At 41.0% G+C, this 16,941-nt stretch overlaps 1 protein-coding gene across 1 annotated transcript in view; it reads left to right on the top strand.

Moving 5' to 3' along the window:
• Window positions 1–510: 510 nt before the first annotated feature.
• Window positions 511–16,941, top strand: part of TBC1D9 (TBC1 domain family member 9) — a 38,191-nt gene continuing 21,760 nt past the window's right edge. The window contains exons 1-3 of the mRNA XM_065736328.1: window positions 511–637; window positions 11,435–11,545; window positions 16,281–16,399. Coding sequence (XP_065592400.1) covers window positions 511–637; window positions 11,435–11,545; window positions 16,281–16,399 — 357 coding nt within the window. The remainder of the gene's footprint in view (window positions 638–11,434; window positions 11,546–16,280; window positions 16,400–16,941) is intronic.

The following is a 16,941-nucleotide window of genomic DNA, read 5'->3' as shown; positions in this document are numbered from 1 at the left end:
CTCAATGCCTGCTCTCTGTCCACATATAAATGCGGTGTTCATTCAAGGCAGTCAGAAGCTCTAAGCTTCTGGATAATGATGGCTAGGTGCGTTCCCATACTTGGCTAAGCCCTTGTGTGGGATCTTTATAGCTGCACCTAAAAAAGAGCTTTCGCGGGGAATAAGTGTTAAGATCGGTGTTTCATTTCATCTTTTTCCTACTCGGGAAGCGAAGTCGCCCGTTAGCCCGATGACGGCTATTACGTTTAAGGCCTAAGGCTTGAGGGAGCGCCCCCTGCAGGCGGTTCGCGCCGTTGCAGCGGCCCCGCCCCTCACCCCGGCACGGGGCGCGCAGGTGCGGGGCCGGGCCGGGCGCCGCTGATGTCACCGCGGCGTTGGGCGCTGCGGCGGCCGTTGCTGCCGCCGCTGCCGGGGGTTCCGCCGGCCGCGGCCGGGCATGGTGGCGTGTGATGCGGCCGCTGAGTGCGTGAGACGCCCGCAGGGCGGCCGCCCTTTGTGTGCGCCGGGAGCATGTGGGTGAACCCCGAAGAGGTGCTGCTGGCCAACGCGCTGTGGGTGACGGAGCGGGCCAACCCCTACTTCATCCTGCAGCGGAGGAAGGGGCACGGCGGCGATGGAGGCGGAGGGGGCCTGGCTGGTAAGGGAGCTGCGGGGCGGGCGAGACCCCGGGGAGCGCCGTTAAAAACGAGGGCAGGCTGTAATTCGCGGGCCTGCGCGATCGGAGCGGGTTTGTTTGGGCTTCTCTGGTTTCCCCGAGGTGTCCTTGCACCCCGTGTTCCCTGAATGCATGGCCGCTGCCAGCTGGAAACGGTTCTGTAGTTGCTTGGATCTCTACGGTACCGTCAAAACCGTTCGTTATTTGTAGGTGCCGTACATACGTTGTAATAACACATTCTAATAATACTGGAGACGAGCAGCCCGCTGACGTTACCACCACTCCCTCTTGATCGGGATGAAAATGTGCACGCGTGCTCTTTGCAGCCTTTCCCATACCTGCTTACGCTGATGCTCGTTCTTCACGCTAACCAGAGCGAACCCATGGGCTGCGTTCCAGGTCCTGTGTTTGCTTTCCAGAAGATGTAAGTGTTCCTTCAGCCTTTGAACGCTCTGCGGGCTTGCGAACAATTCGTAGCCTCAGCTAATTCACCACGGGGACGTGTTTTTGTATGGAGGCCCTTGAGATCTTAGTGTGAAAGGTTAACAAAGCCCACCTTGTCCTTGCACAGAAAACGGCAGGCAGATGTTTCAGGTTGGCTGTCGATGTCTGTTGTTGTTTTCTTGCTGTCTTTGTTCTGTTGGTTTTCAGTCTCTAAAATTACAGAAAAATCCTCAGTGTTGGCAAGTCCATGTGAAGTATCTCTTGCTTCAAAAGTTTACCCCTGTCCATTTTTCCTGAGGAATTCTTCACGAGTCCTCACGGATTACCCACTGGCCTCCAAGGGACTCTTCCCTCTACCTAAGTGATTTGAGTAGGCATTCTTGTACCTCTCTTAACTTTGAATGAGAAACCTGGACAACCTTCCAAACATTTATCCGAGAAACGTTATGAGAATGTTGTGTTTTCATCTTGTTTGCAGGGTGTATATCTAGGCCTCCTTGCAGCTGTATGTGCAGTAGTGCCATGGGTGGTACCACTCCACAAATGGAAATATTGCTTTGGAAGATTTTGTCCTTTGAGTGAGGATGGGGTTGAGAAATCTTTGTTTTGTGAAGCTCAGATATGGCAGAGCCATTTAGGAAATAAGACTATAGAATAGTTCATCTTTGTTTCTGCATTATTTTTTCCTCTTTTTGCTCAACTAATCAGACTTCACCGTTATAGAGCGTGGGTTTGTGGTGCAGTGGTAGGCACGTGAGCGAGAAAGAAAGAGAAGTGTGGAGCATCCAGGCACGGTAGGAAGTGGAACCTGTGATAAGTTGTTTCTGTTGGAAATATAAATACTGTATTTTTTATGCTGGTTGCTCTAGCAGCTGTGGATGGCCTGCTGAGGGCCAATACAGGCAAAGAAAACCAGTGGCTCGCTCCTCACAGGTTGGGCTGGCTGAAGGCCAAGTACTGGGGGACCTGACATCCCAAGAATAAAGAAAATGGCTGAAACAATTAACAGGGTATGTGGTTTCTAATAGCAATAGCATTTAGGAGTGTGCTGTGGGAAGTTCTGTAGATTCTCTAGTGACAGAGTTTGGAGGTTATTAGGTCTACATTAGAGAAATTGGAAAAAAAGGAGCTTTTGATTTTTTCCCCCTTCAGTTTTCTTTTCTGTACCGCAGTTTGTTCAGATAACACCCTAAAAAGGCACTTGCCTTTTGACGTGTAAGACTTGGTATGACTGCTTTGAGGAAAACCAGATCATGTATCCTTGAAGCTGACTAGAAACATTGAATGCTAGATCTCGCTGGGGCTGAGAGTCATGGAAACGTATATATTTAAAAGTGGATGCAAGTTCCATTGCCACCCTTTTTTTCCTTGTAATCTAAGTTCTGCTGATTTGTCCTCCCTCCTTATTGACTCTTCAAGTCATTTGTCTTAAACTGTAGAATGCTAATTGATTTTCTAGTTGATGAGAATATGGGCTCAGTGATGTGAGGTGGCTTTGGTGTGTAACTCAAACCATGGTTCAGCAATGAGAAGCATTGATTTTCTGGCATTCCCTTCAAACATAGATTTTCTGTGAAACTTACCAGTCTGAACTCGGCTAAATGTAATGCTCTTCTTTCTGTCTGTTAACTTAGATTCTTCCAAGCCTGAAATGTTGAGGCTGCACTGCAGTACCATTGTGTTGGCATAGCTGACAGAAGAGGTTGAGTGCTTTTCCCTTAAGTGGCAGCTTGAGAAGGCTGGCTACAGATTTCTCCTGACAGTTGGATGCTGTGACTGGAAATGCACCTAAAGGCTGTCAGACACCCTCAAAATGGATGCTGGGGTCTTCGTGTATCTGCCTTCCATCATTTTTTACTTGTCACCCTCCAGTAGAGGGACGTTACTATCACCGGAGTGAAGTCCAAAAGAAAGGTTCATTTAGGTCTTTAGACACACCTCAGCTGAAAAACAGGTAGTTTATATAGCATTAGGAGTGAGTGGAAGTAATTTGTGTGACTTTGTGTTTGAAATGAGTAGTACTTGCATTACCTGTTCTCTCGGATCTACTCTGAGTGCAGCAGTCCTTTGCTGGAAAGACAATATCAGGAACTTTAGGAGAAGGGCTGAAATCTCAGCCCTTCCTGTGCTGATTCTTTCCTTTGGCCTCATTTTATACAGCTTAGCAGAATGGAGAGAGCTTAATTTAATTACTCATTTGGACATTAGAGACTTTTTCTAGTATTAGATTGCAACCTGTTAGAAGCATGGCAATCATCTTGTTTGCATTAGGGCAATGCCTAATTAGTGAATCCCTAGAAGTCATCTCTGCTATAACAAAATTTGTCTTGCTGTTGGATAGTAGTAATATCTACAGCTTTTCTACTGAGCTATGTGAAGCCATTTTAGGCTAAATTAGTTCCTGGATGCTTCTAAATGATTGTGATTTTGTAAGAAGCAGTTACTTCACTGCATTTTTCCTTTATAAGCATGCCTTAACTGAAGGGCTATTTAGGTTTTTCCATTTTTAACAAAAGGAAAATGGGAAAGACACACAGGTTGTGTTTTAAATTATTTTTGTCATTGGTTTCTTGCAAACTTGCCTTGTCTTGAATCACTGCATAGTTCTTTCAAGGACTCAACTTAAAAAATAATGTACCTTCCTGCTGTAAGAGTGTTTGATAATTGTGTATAGGCCTGTGTATTGTGCCTGCATGACCTTCACGCAAGAATTTCATCTTCCTTTTGTTCACCAACAGGGGAAAAAGTCGTTTCTCAAACGTGCGGGTGTTTTTTAGCCCTCTCTTCTTCATAACTATTCTATTTCCTGTTTGTCAGCTACCTGTCCTGCTCAGGATGGTAGTCTGGCCTGTGTGAAGTACTTCCTTCTCAAGAGGATCCAGTGTGTAATAGGATAGCTTGCATCAGCTGATACAGAAGCAGCTGGGGAGAATGTGAACATAGATCTCTCCCATCATTTGGGCACGGTATGCTATATGGCCATATTACTTTTGATGGATGTGAGGTTCTTGAATAGGTCAAACTTTATGAATAACTAAAAGGCTTGTGTATTAGTGTATATTGCATTCTGATATATCACGTGGGTTAAAAAAAAGTCTCTCTGCCTTCTGCTATAATGGGATAAAGCTTACCAAAGACGTTTATTTGGGAACAACGTTGCAAGGAGTGAGACGAACAGTTGACAGTAAAGCAGTGTATTCAGTTTACAGAGCATGGTATGTGTTCCTTTTGCATATGTACATTTCTGTATGAAACAAACATGAAATTCTAACTAATTTCCTTTAAAACGCTGTTATTTTAAGATCCCTTTTGAGCCCCAAGACAACTAAATTCTTCTTCTTACTTTGCAAGAACTGTTTTTAGGAATTAATTATTTTGCAGATAAAGCATTTATGCTTACAGCTGGGACAGTGCATGTGTGAGAGATTCAGTGGAAGTTTGTGACTCCGTGAGATGTTGCTAAGATGATTCAAATGCTTAAGCAGAAGAGAGCAGATGGAAATTTGCTGACTGCTGGCTGTAAAAGAAATTGATGAGGTACTATCTTTCTCACCAACTACTTTTGCAAAAAAAGATTATCATACGCTTTCTGCATTGGAAAGTCAGAAAGGAGAGGTTCTAAGCTCAGGTGACTAATGCAAGGCCATCGTGTAGAACCTGATATTTTTGTGACTGTGACAGTGTGTTAACAATGCCTTTGTGCAGCCTTCTTGGGCATCACAGTTAGTAGCTCAAATTTGGAGGAGAATTCTTGCTCTCAACTCAGAGGACTGAGGAAGGAGTTACTTAGAAACCTGTTAATGCCTAAGATAAGTTTTTGACCTGATTAGAAGGTGTTTTTTTGACCTGATTAGAAGGTGTTTTAACAAACTTGTTGCTTTCTGACCTGATTAGCTCAAGCAGTTAGGGTTTTATATGTCAAACTTGTTGCACTTCAGTAGAAAATGTGCTTTCTAATGCTTGAAATATAGCGGTTATCAAAATTCAGGCAATTAGTATAGTTACTTGACTGGTGAATCTGTCCATTAGCTTTCCATGCCTATTTTGGTTCATGGAGTAGAAAGTCTTCCATTTGGCTCTGTAATCTAGTGTTGCATCAAATGTGCTCTGCCACAGCTGAGATTTTGTAATAGGATCTGCTGTGGGTTTGTTTGATTCTTCAGTAGTAGACTTCCACTTGAAGAGATCCACGTGCCCTCGAGTTGAACTTTTTACTTCTCTGGGTTGACTCGCTAGTCTTCCTACTCAATCCCAGATGATTTCACAGGTGCTTTATTGGATGGTGTCTCAGAATGATTTGGGGAGCTTCAGGTTATCAGCCGACATTAGAAGAAGTTGTGAAAGCTGGAAATAACTCTGATCAGATGTAGATCAAAGGGCAAGATACAGATTTTTTACAGGGTTGGTCATCAGTTGTTTGGACCCCTTGAACAAGTACCATAGTGGACACCTAGTTGCTGATCACTTTTAAATTAGGGTATCTAGAAGATTATTTCAGTCACACTTGTTAGCTTGAAAGGAGGATGAAAACCTTATCCTTTGTTACAATTTTATCCTACGGTAATAAGTTAGATCATCACATTTATAAGATGGGGTTTTCAATCTGGACTTTCACCTATATTCATCAACGTGAAAACGAGAAAACTATGTACTGTGTTTGCTGTTTTCTTACTGAATGTCATCAGTGACAGAACTTTTGTCAGCATCAGTTTCGCTGGTATTGAAAAATTTGTGTGTGAAGGAAACTGTGTCAAAGAAATCTATTGAATGAACATAATGAAAATGTCCGTAGTATTACCCATGGAGTTAAGATTGTTGCTCTAGCTAGAGGTTTCTCAGACAAGTAATCAGATGACCTCTTCCTATAATAACAAATAAGTGAGCTAATTACATAAGCACATGGATTGTCTTCAGAAGGTGGAAAACTGAATGCTCAGGGTGGAAATATGACTCAAGCAGACCCAGCTGAATGAGACTTTTCCAGAAATCATGTGATGTCTACAAACCAAATAGGTCTCTTGTGGTCAGAGCTCGCTTGAATGTCCACCTTCTGTTAGTGGAAAGAGAAGAAGGGGTCATCAGCATACTTAAAAGACAGGGAGTCATTTGATCAGTACTTGTTTCACTCACTGCTGGAATGCTGCTGTGCCTGTTTTGAAAAATTCTTACGCATGTGACTTTGCAAGCTTTCCTGTTTGTTGGTAGCACTGAGCTGCAGATAGGTTGTTGACATCCCTACGAGTATTTTGAGTGGTAGCTCATGAGTGTGACTCCAAAAGTCAGATGTGTAAACCCTTGATTTTGCTCCAGGTGCTGAAAAGATGAATGCATGCTGTTTGTTTGGGTGCTTAAAGAATTATCTTTTTTACCAGAAGATGTCTTGAGAGTCTGCCAGCCTGTTGATTATATTAGTAATGGTTTGTCAGCAGTCTTTTCCTGGATGCAATTTGTCTAAAAGTTTCTATAATAATGACTGAAGTGATGCTTTTATTTATTTATTTACTTACTTACTTAGGCTTTGTGATGGTGTTACTAGCACAATGAAGAGGCCACTGATAAAGTGATAATAATCGTTTTCAGGCTGCTTCCATTGTAACAAGGGAAAAGAGACACTCTGGCAATGTGGTAAAATTTCACATCTCTGACAGACTCAGTGAGGGCAATGCACAGGGTGCAAAGCCACATGGAATCAAATGTAATTTGGTTTCTGCTGTCGCCACCCCTGGCTGAGCCCCTGGAGGTTAGCTGCTAAAGGAGTAGAAAAAAAAGGGGAGTGGGGAATCAGTGAGAAACATTTGCTGCTCTTCTGCACTGCACATGGACATAGTGCTGTGCCTGGGTAGTTCTTGTGCCTTGTGTTTGCTCTTCTGCCTCTGCTCAGTTTCCAACAGCTACTGACTACTACTCCCTTTTAAGCATCTTGGTATCTGCTGGATTCTTGGGTTTTCTACAGCAGTCATAGCTAGTAGTAGAGCTGGGTGAAGGATGTGGCAGTGCTGGTGGCAGGGGGGCAGGGCTCAGCTCAGCTCTTTGGAGCCAGGCAATTAACACGTGCATGTCATCTGGCAAACAGAAGGGAGGAAGATGTTCTTGGGTGTGAGTAGCAGGAACTACAGTTGCAGCAACTGCAGTGACCTCATTCCAGCTGTAGGCAAGGCTTGATGCAGTTTCCCCATGGCGTGGAAGAATGGAGGTGTTGCAGATCACTGGTATGCACTGATAGCACCTAAGGTTTGAGGACGGCTAAGGCTAAAGCTGAATGGGAAATGTCCCTGATACTGTCCTGAGCTTTTTGTTAGATGGCATTTACTATGCAAGAAAGCTATGGCTGCCAGTAATTTTAAAGGTCTGATCAGTCACTGTTTTCATGTATGAACAGTAGCTGAAGTGGTTTTGGCGTTTTAATAACGTGTGCCAGAGTTAATACATTACCCAAGTTTTAGCTCTTGTATGTTTAATCAGTCAACTTTGAGGACCTTGTATATTTCGGCTGGTAAAATGTGAGCTCACAAACATAATTATAAGATGGCCGATAGAGGGGCTGTAGAAAGGTGATAAAGGATAGTTGATATTTGCCTGTTTTTAAAACAAAGTGTGACTTTTGCTAATAGAGACTTACTGCTTGTCAAAAAGAAGGGTCCGTTGTAACAGAAATCAATTGTTTGTATGTAAGGTACGTACAGTATTCCTTTAACTTAATTTTTCCTTTTAGGTTGAGGGGAGGCCTCACGGCGGCCCACAGGTCCTCACAGGGAGCAGAGGGGCAGCGCTGAGCTCTGCTCTTGGGTGGCAGCTCTCAGGCCCTAGGGAATGCCATGGGGCTGTGTCAGGTGGAAGTCATTTGGCTTAAAGAGAGTCTGTGTTATGGACAAAGTCAGATATCCTGTGGTTGTAAACCCTTCTACTGAAAAACATCTGAAAAAGTCATCTCTGCTTTATGGATACCCACGCTGTAAGCACTAATCTATTGCGTGGATACAGTCTACTAATCCTCAAGTGTTGTGCAATGGTTATAGTTCTGCCCATTTTCAGAATAAATGTGAGGTACAGTGGTCACATAAGTAGAACAGCTCTTTTTTTTATTATTTTTTATAAGCTTTTTGAAGTAACTGAAGCATTTTACAGTACCACCCTCTAGTACATTGCATATCCTGGTGGAGTGAGGTAGGGCATTTGCCCAGGCCTTCTACCAAACCAAGTGAAGACATTAACCCCTAGCTTTTCCCTTCTGCCCCCCAGCTAGGTATGGCTGCTGTGGATGTATGGCATATGTGATGGGACTTTTGCTCAATGTAAGGTTACTCATGCTTGACTGCCTTCAGGATCAGAGCTGTCTTGTGTTAGTCAGATGCTAATCCCACAAACTTTTAACACGCGCGTTGCATCTTTACTGTTAAAAATGGCTCCCTTGAACAAGGCCGTGCAGGTTTAATACTCTTTCCTGGTTTCACTATAGTCAGAATCCTGATGAAATAATGGGTAAAAAATCTGCAGTCAGCATAGTCAGATTGTTGCGTGTATAATCTCCTGGCTCTTGTTCAAGGACCAATCAAACAACATGATTTTCTTGCTTGTTTCATTTTTACATGAACGTCATTATTAATCATTTCAAAAGGTTCTTGCTGTGTGAAGAGTTAATGAGTTACAGTAAGTAAACTGTTAAGATTGTTGTTAGTACTTGATGAAGAAATTTCTCAGAGGTTGTTGGAATTCTTATGACTTCATTTTGATTGCATCACCTGTCTGCTTTGGAAAGAAACAAACCTAGACTGACCTACAGTGCAAAATGGAACAGTTCCTCAAGGGCAGCAATAAGGGGATGATTGTCTGATTACGTGGGTAACTGCTAATTTGCCTTAATGTACAAGAATGTGTAAACTATATTATCAACATCTGTATATCATCCATCAGAACAGCTGTTTGATTGTATGAGATAAAGTGTTACTATAGACTTGGTTAGCTGGACTTCACTAGACTTTGAATTTTCTGTGGGATCTTCTGCAGTTCTGTGCATTTCTTCCTGTAACTGTACTTCAGGGATATTTCTACAACCCGATTGCTTAAAAGAGACTGGGCAGGTCTTCCTTATCTCTCTCCACCTTTCTTGAAAACATAGCTCTACCCTGCATTGCTGTTCCTATTGTTTGGAGCTGGAGTTGTGCCAGTCGCTCCCTGTCTCCAGTACGCGAGGGAGAAGGAGATGGAATGGGAAGCTTTGTTTACAGTGGTGTTGCTGCCCAAGTCAGTAGGTTTGTCCTAGCTCTCTGATCTCAGCTGAGCATCCCATTTTTTTTCTGGCTACCACCCTCCTAGAAGTAGTGGCAGAAGTGGTGGGTGGGACCACCCGCATCTCAACACATTTGGGAACAGGGCACAACAAAAGCGACAAGCGTATTTGTTAAGTTTATAGAGATTTGGCAGTGTCAGCTCCTCCGAGAAGTTTACGTTGGGCCAGCTCACAGCTTCCTGTAGGTACTGCCTCACACCTTTTGTGTGTTTGGTGTTCTCTATAGACATGTGAAGGTGCAAAACAGGAATAACCCTTGGTGTAAACCCTTCTAGATGTTTGCAGCAATCGCAGATTAATTAATTGTAGTGTCTGGCTTGGTCTATGCTACACTGGAGAAGTGCTTAAAGCACTTGAGGGTCTTTGTCTATGCTTGAAAGTTAGGTATGTACCTCTGTGGTTTTTTTTTATGGGTCGAAGCCATACTGTTTCTGAAACAGGTGAATGGAGAGTATATGTAACAGAAAAAAGATGCAAGATATTGAAAGTTTAAAGGAATATTTTCATCTACTTCAGGGTACTGAGTTTGAAAGGAGTCAAGATGCATCTAGGAAAGGTGGTAGAATATTGACTGGAGGTATCCTGTCAGTATATACCAGTATTCAGTAGACAAGAGAGATGAAATAGCTACAGCTGCATAGGTACAACTTAATAGCAGCAACTAAAGGTAGCCTGGCTAGTGAGCATTGAGATATTTTAGATTAGTGTTTTCTGTTTGTATTCTGTAACTAGTACAGAGCATTCTAGCATTACTTGTGAATGACCGATAGCATGTGTAGGCTTGTTTGTCAAGTATTTCACAGTTGTTGGATTAAAAAGAGAGTATTAATGCATCAGGCAGGAAGAGTTTATATTTTATGTGGCCTGTAAAGCTCTGTGTGTAATACTTGTTATTCTACAAGGAAATACATAAAAGAGGGAAATACAAGATCACTGATATGTGGGTTATTTCCATACATCAGTTGCAGTTCTAATTTAAAAAGCCTGCTGAGAAGAGAAAATGGGTAGTACTTTTATATCTCCATAAAGCATAAAGCCACACTGGAAGAGGAACAGCTAGGAAGCAGTCTTCTGTACCCGTTATGACAGTATAGAATGGGGAACTCATGAAGCTATTACAGTAAAAGAGGAAAACAGCTAGTTAAAATGAGAAGAGGATTTTAACAGCGATGTTTTTGAATGGCTTTTGGTGAGTGCAGTTTATTTCAGCGATTGAAAATTAATAATTTCTGATGTTTTCTGCCCCGGTGAATACTTGTAGGAAAAAAACAAGTCTTCCGAAGTTAACTCATCTCTTCTTAAGACGTGAATTTGCTGAGGACTTAAACATGAGAGTTAATAATCCAGATCTCTGCAGGGAAGATGAAAATTCTTCTTGGAGATGAAAAGGGTGAAATCTTCTGCATTTTTAAAGAATAAAAAGAGCATTTTGTGAGGATTTTGTTGGGGTTAGTTTTGTGTGCAATTTCTTAGTTAAATGCCACCTAGAAATTGTAAAAATAAAGTTAAATATTATTGGAAGCTCTTGGTGTGCAACTGCTGCTGGCCCCTCTGCAGCAAAGAATTTTCAAAGCTGCTGTAGAAAAACAGTATGGCTTTGTATTTCAGCAGTATCCTTCCAGCTGGAAAACAGTTTGACTGTTAAGCATTTTGATCCTCTCTGTGCTAAAGAATCAGACCATTAAATAGCATAATTGCCTTAGCAGGAAGTCTTCTTTTTTCCTCGCTGACATCTGAATGTTGAACTCTTACAGGTTGTATTGTCCGCGTTGTTTTATAAATAGCTTTATGAAACTTATGCTTTGCTTCAATTTGCATGCTAGGGTTGATGTAAGCTTAAAAGTTGAAGTCATGTTGAAGCTGAAGATTTTTTTTTCCCTTTGTGTCACTCTTCCTCATTATAACTTGAGAAAACAGATGTGGGAATGAGTACATAAGTCTGCTTTTCACTGAGGAGGGTGAACTGAGGGGTGGGGGCATGTGGAGCTCCTTAATTTGGGGTCTCAGATGATTCATCACTGTGTTTATCAGAATTTCCTTTTCCGTAGGTCTCCTTGTGGGTACTCTCGATGTTGTGTTGGACTCCAGTGCCAGAGTGGCACCATATCGAATCCTCTACCAAGCACCAGACTCCTTGGTCTATTGGACTATTGCCTGTGGTAAGGACAAGTACAGTAACATGTAGATTTTAATTCTTCCAGGGTACTCTGCTACGTAACTAATAGAGCGTCCTGCCTGCTGTATACAGTCATCACAGGACAAATAAATGGGTCAGAATTAGAGCTCGTTCTACTGGCTAAATTAAGAAGCTCCAGATCTTCTAATACTGAGACCTTGTTTGCCACTGTGTGTGTGTGTCATGTTTGACAGTGACAGAGTAAAATCAGAAGTGGCCAGGCCATGAACAGAAAGAGAGGCTTATGTTAATTCCTACTCATTTATCTCTCATAGTGATTCCCAAGCAAGCACAGTCTAGGGTCCCTCGACCGTTATGTTCTTCTCCATGCCCATGGAGTATTCCTTTAGCACTCTGGAAGTGCAGCATTCCTGAGTGATGAGAGCGTATGAAACATGCGATAGGAGAAGTAACTGGGCTATGGCCCCCAGAGTTATCCAGACTGGGCACCTGGCTTCCCTCGAAATGCAAACTGGGAAGATCCCAGCTCTGAATCTGAACTCTAGCTGAAATAGCCAACAAAATAGTTAATGCATATACCTGTACCCATTTTTATTATTATTTTTTTAACAATCTTTAATTTTAAACACGTAATATCAGGTTGGATGTTTGGCTTTGTTACTTTTGTTAAAATCAAAGAATGCAGTAGCTCAGACTTGTCACCTGAAAGGAACAGTGTGGCCCTTACACGGAGGTCAAATATTACAAAGCAAGTCATACAGCTGTGCAGCCTTAAAGATGAGCTGCCCAATATTGCCTAAGGCTCTGCACTTTAAGTATTTTATGAACTCACAACTACAGTGATTCTTTCTGAACTGATCGAGGGCTGTTATCATTATACAGGGTGCTAAGACAGTTTGCTGAGTTCAGCTATGCAAGTCTGATCTATCCTACGTTGTATAGCTGTCTCTCTTTCCTCCCTGTAGGTAGACTACTGTTCATTTCGTGCTTGTAGTCTCTTCTGCAGATTTGTCTTATCCTCCTATGCTTTCCATAAAGCAATAACCTCGGTCTCCAATGAGTAGCTGTATAGAATTATAGGAACAAATGTGCTTGCTTCCTGTTTGGTTTGTGCTGCATAACACTTGATCTTCTGTACAAGACTCCTCTGGGGAAAAAATAATCCCAGGGCTTTTATTTGCTCAGAAATGACTATTTAAGTTGCACATAGACGCAATGACTGTTTATAATTCATTTTTGATGTGGGTATGAATGTGCTTTGGTATTAGCTGTATGGATCTAGGCTGTATGAGAACGTTAACTGATTAGACTTGCAGCTTTATAAATCTGTGAAGCAGATTTCTTAACAGAATTTTCTCCAGTGCACTGTTGAGTTGCACATGTGCAGGTGAGGAGAAGGGCAGGAGAGCACAAGGCCTCTTTTCCCAAGAAGAGGCATGTGGTTAGTGGGCATGGTGTGATGATGGGTTGATGGTTGGACTAGATGATCTTAGAGGTCATTTCGAACCCTAATGATTCTATGGCTGATATGCCTTATAATTCAATCTGTTGAACTATACTGGAAAGATATTTCTGGTAACTTTGCGAGAACAGTTAAAACATACTAATTTTGTAATAGTCTGGAAGTTCAGAATTTGTGCCTGATTAGCCTTGTGTGTTTTAATAGTTCTTCCCACCCCACCCTGTATCTGCTAGTGCTTAATTTAGGGGAAGAAGTGTATGCATATATGCGTATACATGCTCTGTTAAAAAATAAGTATGCTTTTTTTTTTTTTTAGATCAAATCTGTCACCCTTACTATGGCTTTGTGTGCATTTCAGGTGTGGAACCATTGCTGTATTGTTTTGCTTGTTTTAATGTTTTTTTTTAATATACTTTTCAGTACAGGCTTCTAAATCTCTATTTCGTATTCAGAAAAAAAGTGAGCGTGGATTTTTGTAGTTGTGTTACATGCCTTGGAAAAGGTTTTGAAAAAAGTCTGCGTGCTCTGGTTAACAAATTGTTGAAAGTTTCACAGTACATATATGTATATGCACAGATAGAGGTTTTTGCTGTTCAACTCCAGAACCTGGAGAAACTGGAAAGAACAATTTCAGACTCCTTGAGGTATTACAGCTTCTACTGTAGTGCCTTCTGTAAATGGCAGCAGTTCAATTCAAGTTGTCTAGTGGGCATTACAGTTAAGTCTTTGGGAGATGAAACTGCGTGTGACTTGTTCATTTTCTTTTCAGACCTCAGTCCTGTTACCTCTATGCCTTCACGTCTTACCTTTATACAAGCCAACCCAACTGCTCAAAACCTGACTCTGACACCCAGAGATGATCTTGTGTTGTTTGTGCTATTCCTCTAACTCATTGCACATTCTCTGGTTCTGTCCATGCACCACTTCCTGCAACTCCCATCAACTACAGATCCCTTACCTTTCCAGCTTACTTTTAGCACACTGATCAGTTTCCTCCCTGAAGATGAGAAACAGTCACTCAGTCTGCTGGGGTGTTGGTCAATCATAATTCCAGCCATGGAAATGAGTATCCATTTAGAGGAGCGGATGAAGTGATTCGTAGCTTATAGTACGTATTGTAGCTGTTTCCCCTTTTTATTTCCTTGAAGGGCTCTATTCCAAAGTGCAATGGTCAACTTTGAATAGGTTCGTTTGTTTGCTTTCCTCCCTCAGATTTAAAGGTATTGATTTATCTAGAAGGCTAACAGTGGTAAAATAATGAATACTTCTAATGTGCAAAGATAGGCAAAGACTTGACAGTAGCAAAGTGAATAGAACAGTAGTTTAAAAATCTAACAGTGAACGTGTTTCTTTAATCCTGAGTAAACTAAACGAAGAAAAAAATCTTGTCTGTGGGAATTTAGCTAGACATCACCCACATCATGTCTGGATTTTGGTCTGCTCACGTGGTTTGCTGTAGATGACTCTGTCTGGGAGAGTAAACTGTAAGATAATAGAGAAAAAAGCAATGGAAACAACGAGATAGGAGATCACAGGTTGCGTATATCAACTGTAATTACATTAATAGCAGCCAATGAACCACAAACAGGATAGATGGATTCATGATAGTGTCTGCATTGCTTGTCACAGCTCTTCATGAGATAAGCCATTGTTCTGATGACAGTCTAGTTTAAATTATGTATTTCTGGTATTTAGTCATTACTTCTTACGGCAACGTAAAAGCTAACCAATGAATAAATCTTCAGTCCACCTTCTGAGTTCTGGAAAGATCTGCTTGCATCCAGAAGTTTTAAGGAGAAGCAATGATGGCAATCACTTGTGGTTCTGAAATTGCTATGCTTGTGTATGCAGGCTCTTCTGCAGACATGATTTATGTATCCATATTAAAGCTGTAAATTGGAATTTCACATGGAAAACGCACAGGAACGTTGCACTGTGTTGCTTTCAGTGGAGTTGTGTAAAGCTCTGATGGTATTCTCTAGAAATGTTTTTTCTTCGTCCTTGGTGAACGATAAGGAAGACAATCGTTAGGTATGTACTCAAGAAGGTTGCACTGAGTTCTTGTACAAATGATTGTAATATTTATGTTAAAATGGCCCAGCTAGCACAAGCATAGAAAATATTTGTCTGTAGGTAAGTTGCAAAATGTGTAATTAGCAGCTAGTTGTAGTGTAGCCTCTTCCTGATGATTGTTTCACATAAATGACTTCGTGTCATTGTATTCTGTAGGCTTTAGTTAGCAGGTAGATACACCTAATTGCTTGTTCTAATTAAAACTAATCTAATTAAACTGAAGCTATGTTTGAACGTAACTGAGATGTGGTATTGGCTCTGTTTCCTAGCTGGATTTACATCCTTTTCATTAATCTTCACCACGATGTGAGCAGGTAATGTTTCTTTTCTGAAAATACTGAAAATCCCAGTTCACAACTCCCTCAATTTCTTTTTTTGGGGAAATAATTTTATTTGAGTGCTTAATTTTTTTTTTCCTTTGAGATGGGCACAAATTGGTAGTGAAGAGCACCGACAACTTTATTCTGTAAAGCGCTGAGAGCAGAGGGACAAAATTGAAGTTGTATTTATTAAAATCCTCGCTTTAGTGAGAAGAAGCAAAAACTGACGTGTTAGTTCTAGCTTTGTACTAGCTTTCTCATTCTTGTTTGGTACTGCATTACAGGCGATGTGTATGTTGATTCCTCAGTATCAAAGATATCTCACTGGGCCTTTTTTGGTTTGCAGAAAGAATTGAAGGGTCACTGAAATTTCGTTTATCCTTTCACCACCTTTGACAATGCTCGCATCTCTGAAAATACAGCTTTCTTAGAGGTCTTTCAGCACTACTTTTTTTTTGAGGAAGAACTGTCATAATAGACATATAACAAAGTCGGTCCTTTTCAGCATCTTCTCTTGTAATTTTATCATTAATTCGTGATCTGTAGTTGTACATAGTGTTGAGGAGATTGTCAGGTCCCGATAGCTGCTTGGCTAACTCTTCAATGTGATGCTGGACAGCACAGTGTCGTTTAAGGCAGTCAAAACTCAGAATTTGTGGTTTTGTTGCTCATCGTACTGACGTAGGCCCTTTATACATCTTGGAAAGGGCTACCTATTTACTTCTAAATCGTAGTCCTGTGGGAGAGCATTTTGGAATTTCCAAGAAAACAGCATGTGTTATGTAGTAAAAAAAAATTACATCTGTAGTTAATGGCAAGATTTATTTGAGCCCTTTATGATTAAGAGAACATAGACATGGGTTATTTTTGTGCTTTTTAATTTTAATTTTTTATATATACAGGTTGCTCAAGGAAGGAAATTACTGAACACTGGGAATGGCTTGAACAGAATTTGCTGCAAACTCTTTCAATCTTCGAAAATGAGAATGACATAAATACGTTTGTCAGAGGAAAAATACAGGTGGTTAAGTATATTATTGTAGATGTTGTTGATGATAGATATGACTGAAAGGAAGAAAGTTGTGAATGCTAAAGAAATGTGATGTAGTAGTCCCAAGTCTTGCTCTATCATGGAAAGAAAGCCAGATTCTGAACATACATTTATGTAAAAATTAAGTGAACTGAGATTAGTGTACATGACTGTAGCAGTGTGATTAAAAACATTGCATTTATGGCTACAGACATTAAGGATTCTGAAATTAATTTAAGTTTTGATTGTCTTAAGCTGAGATAGTTTTCTGTGTAACTTCTCTTTCTTAACTGCTTTTTTGCATGTGCTTATTGTATAGTACGTCCTTATTCTTTTCTGTGTAGTTATACGGATACAGTATACGGTATATAGTATATATAATATAAAGTATACGGATACAGCTGAGTGGTTGACGTTTGATTACTCTTGGTATAGTCATGATAAGTAGGAAAGTAATCATAAAGACAGCCTCAAATAAGGCAAAAAACTGTATAAGTAAAAAAATGAATAGAAGAGTAATAAGTGAAATACTT

This window comes from Cyrtonyx montezumae, unplaced genomic scaffold, assembly GCF_038088225.1.
Source record: "Cyrtonyx montezumae isolate F1298 unplaced genomic scaffold, pur_monq_1.0 scaffold_2, whole genome shotgun sequence".
Taxonomy (NCBI): Eukaryota; Metazoa; Chordata; class Aves; order Galliformes; family Odontophoridae; genus Cyrtonyx; species Cyrtonyx montezumae.
Note: the sequence above shows the minus strand (reverse complement) of the source record. Positions and strands in the feature narration are given on the sequence as shown.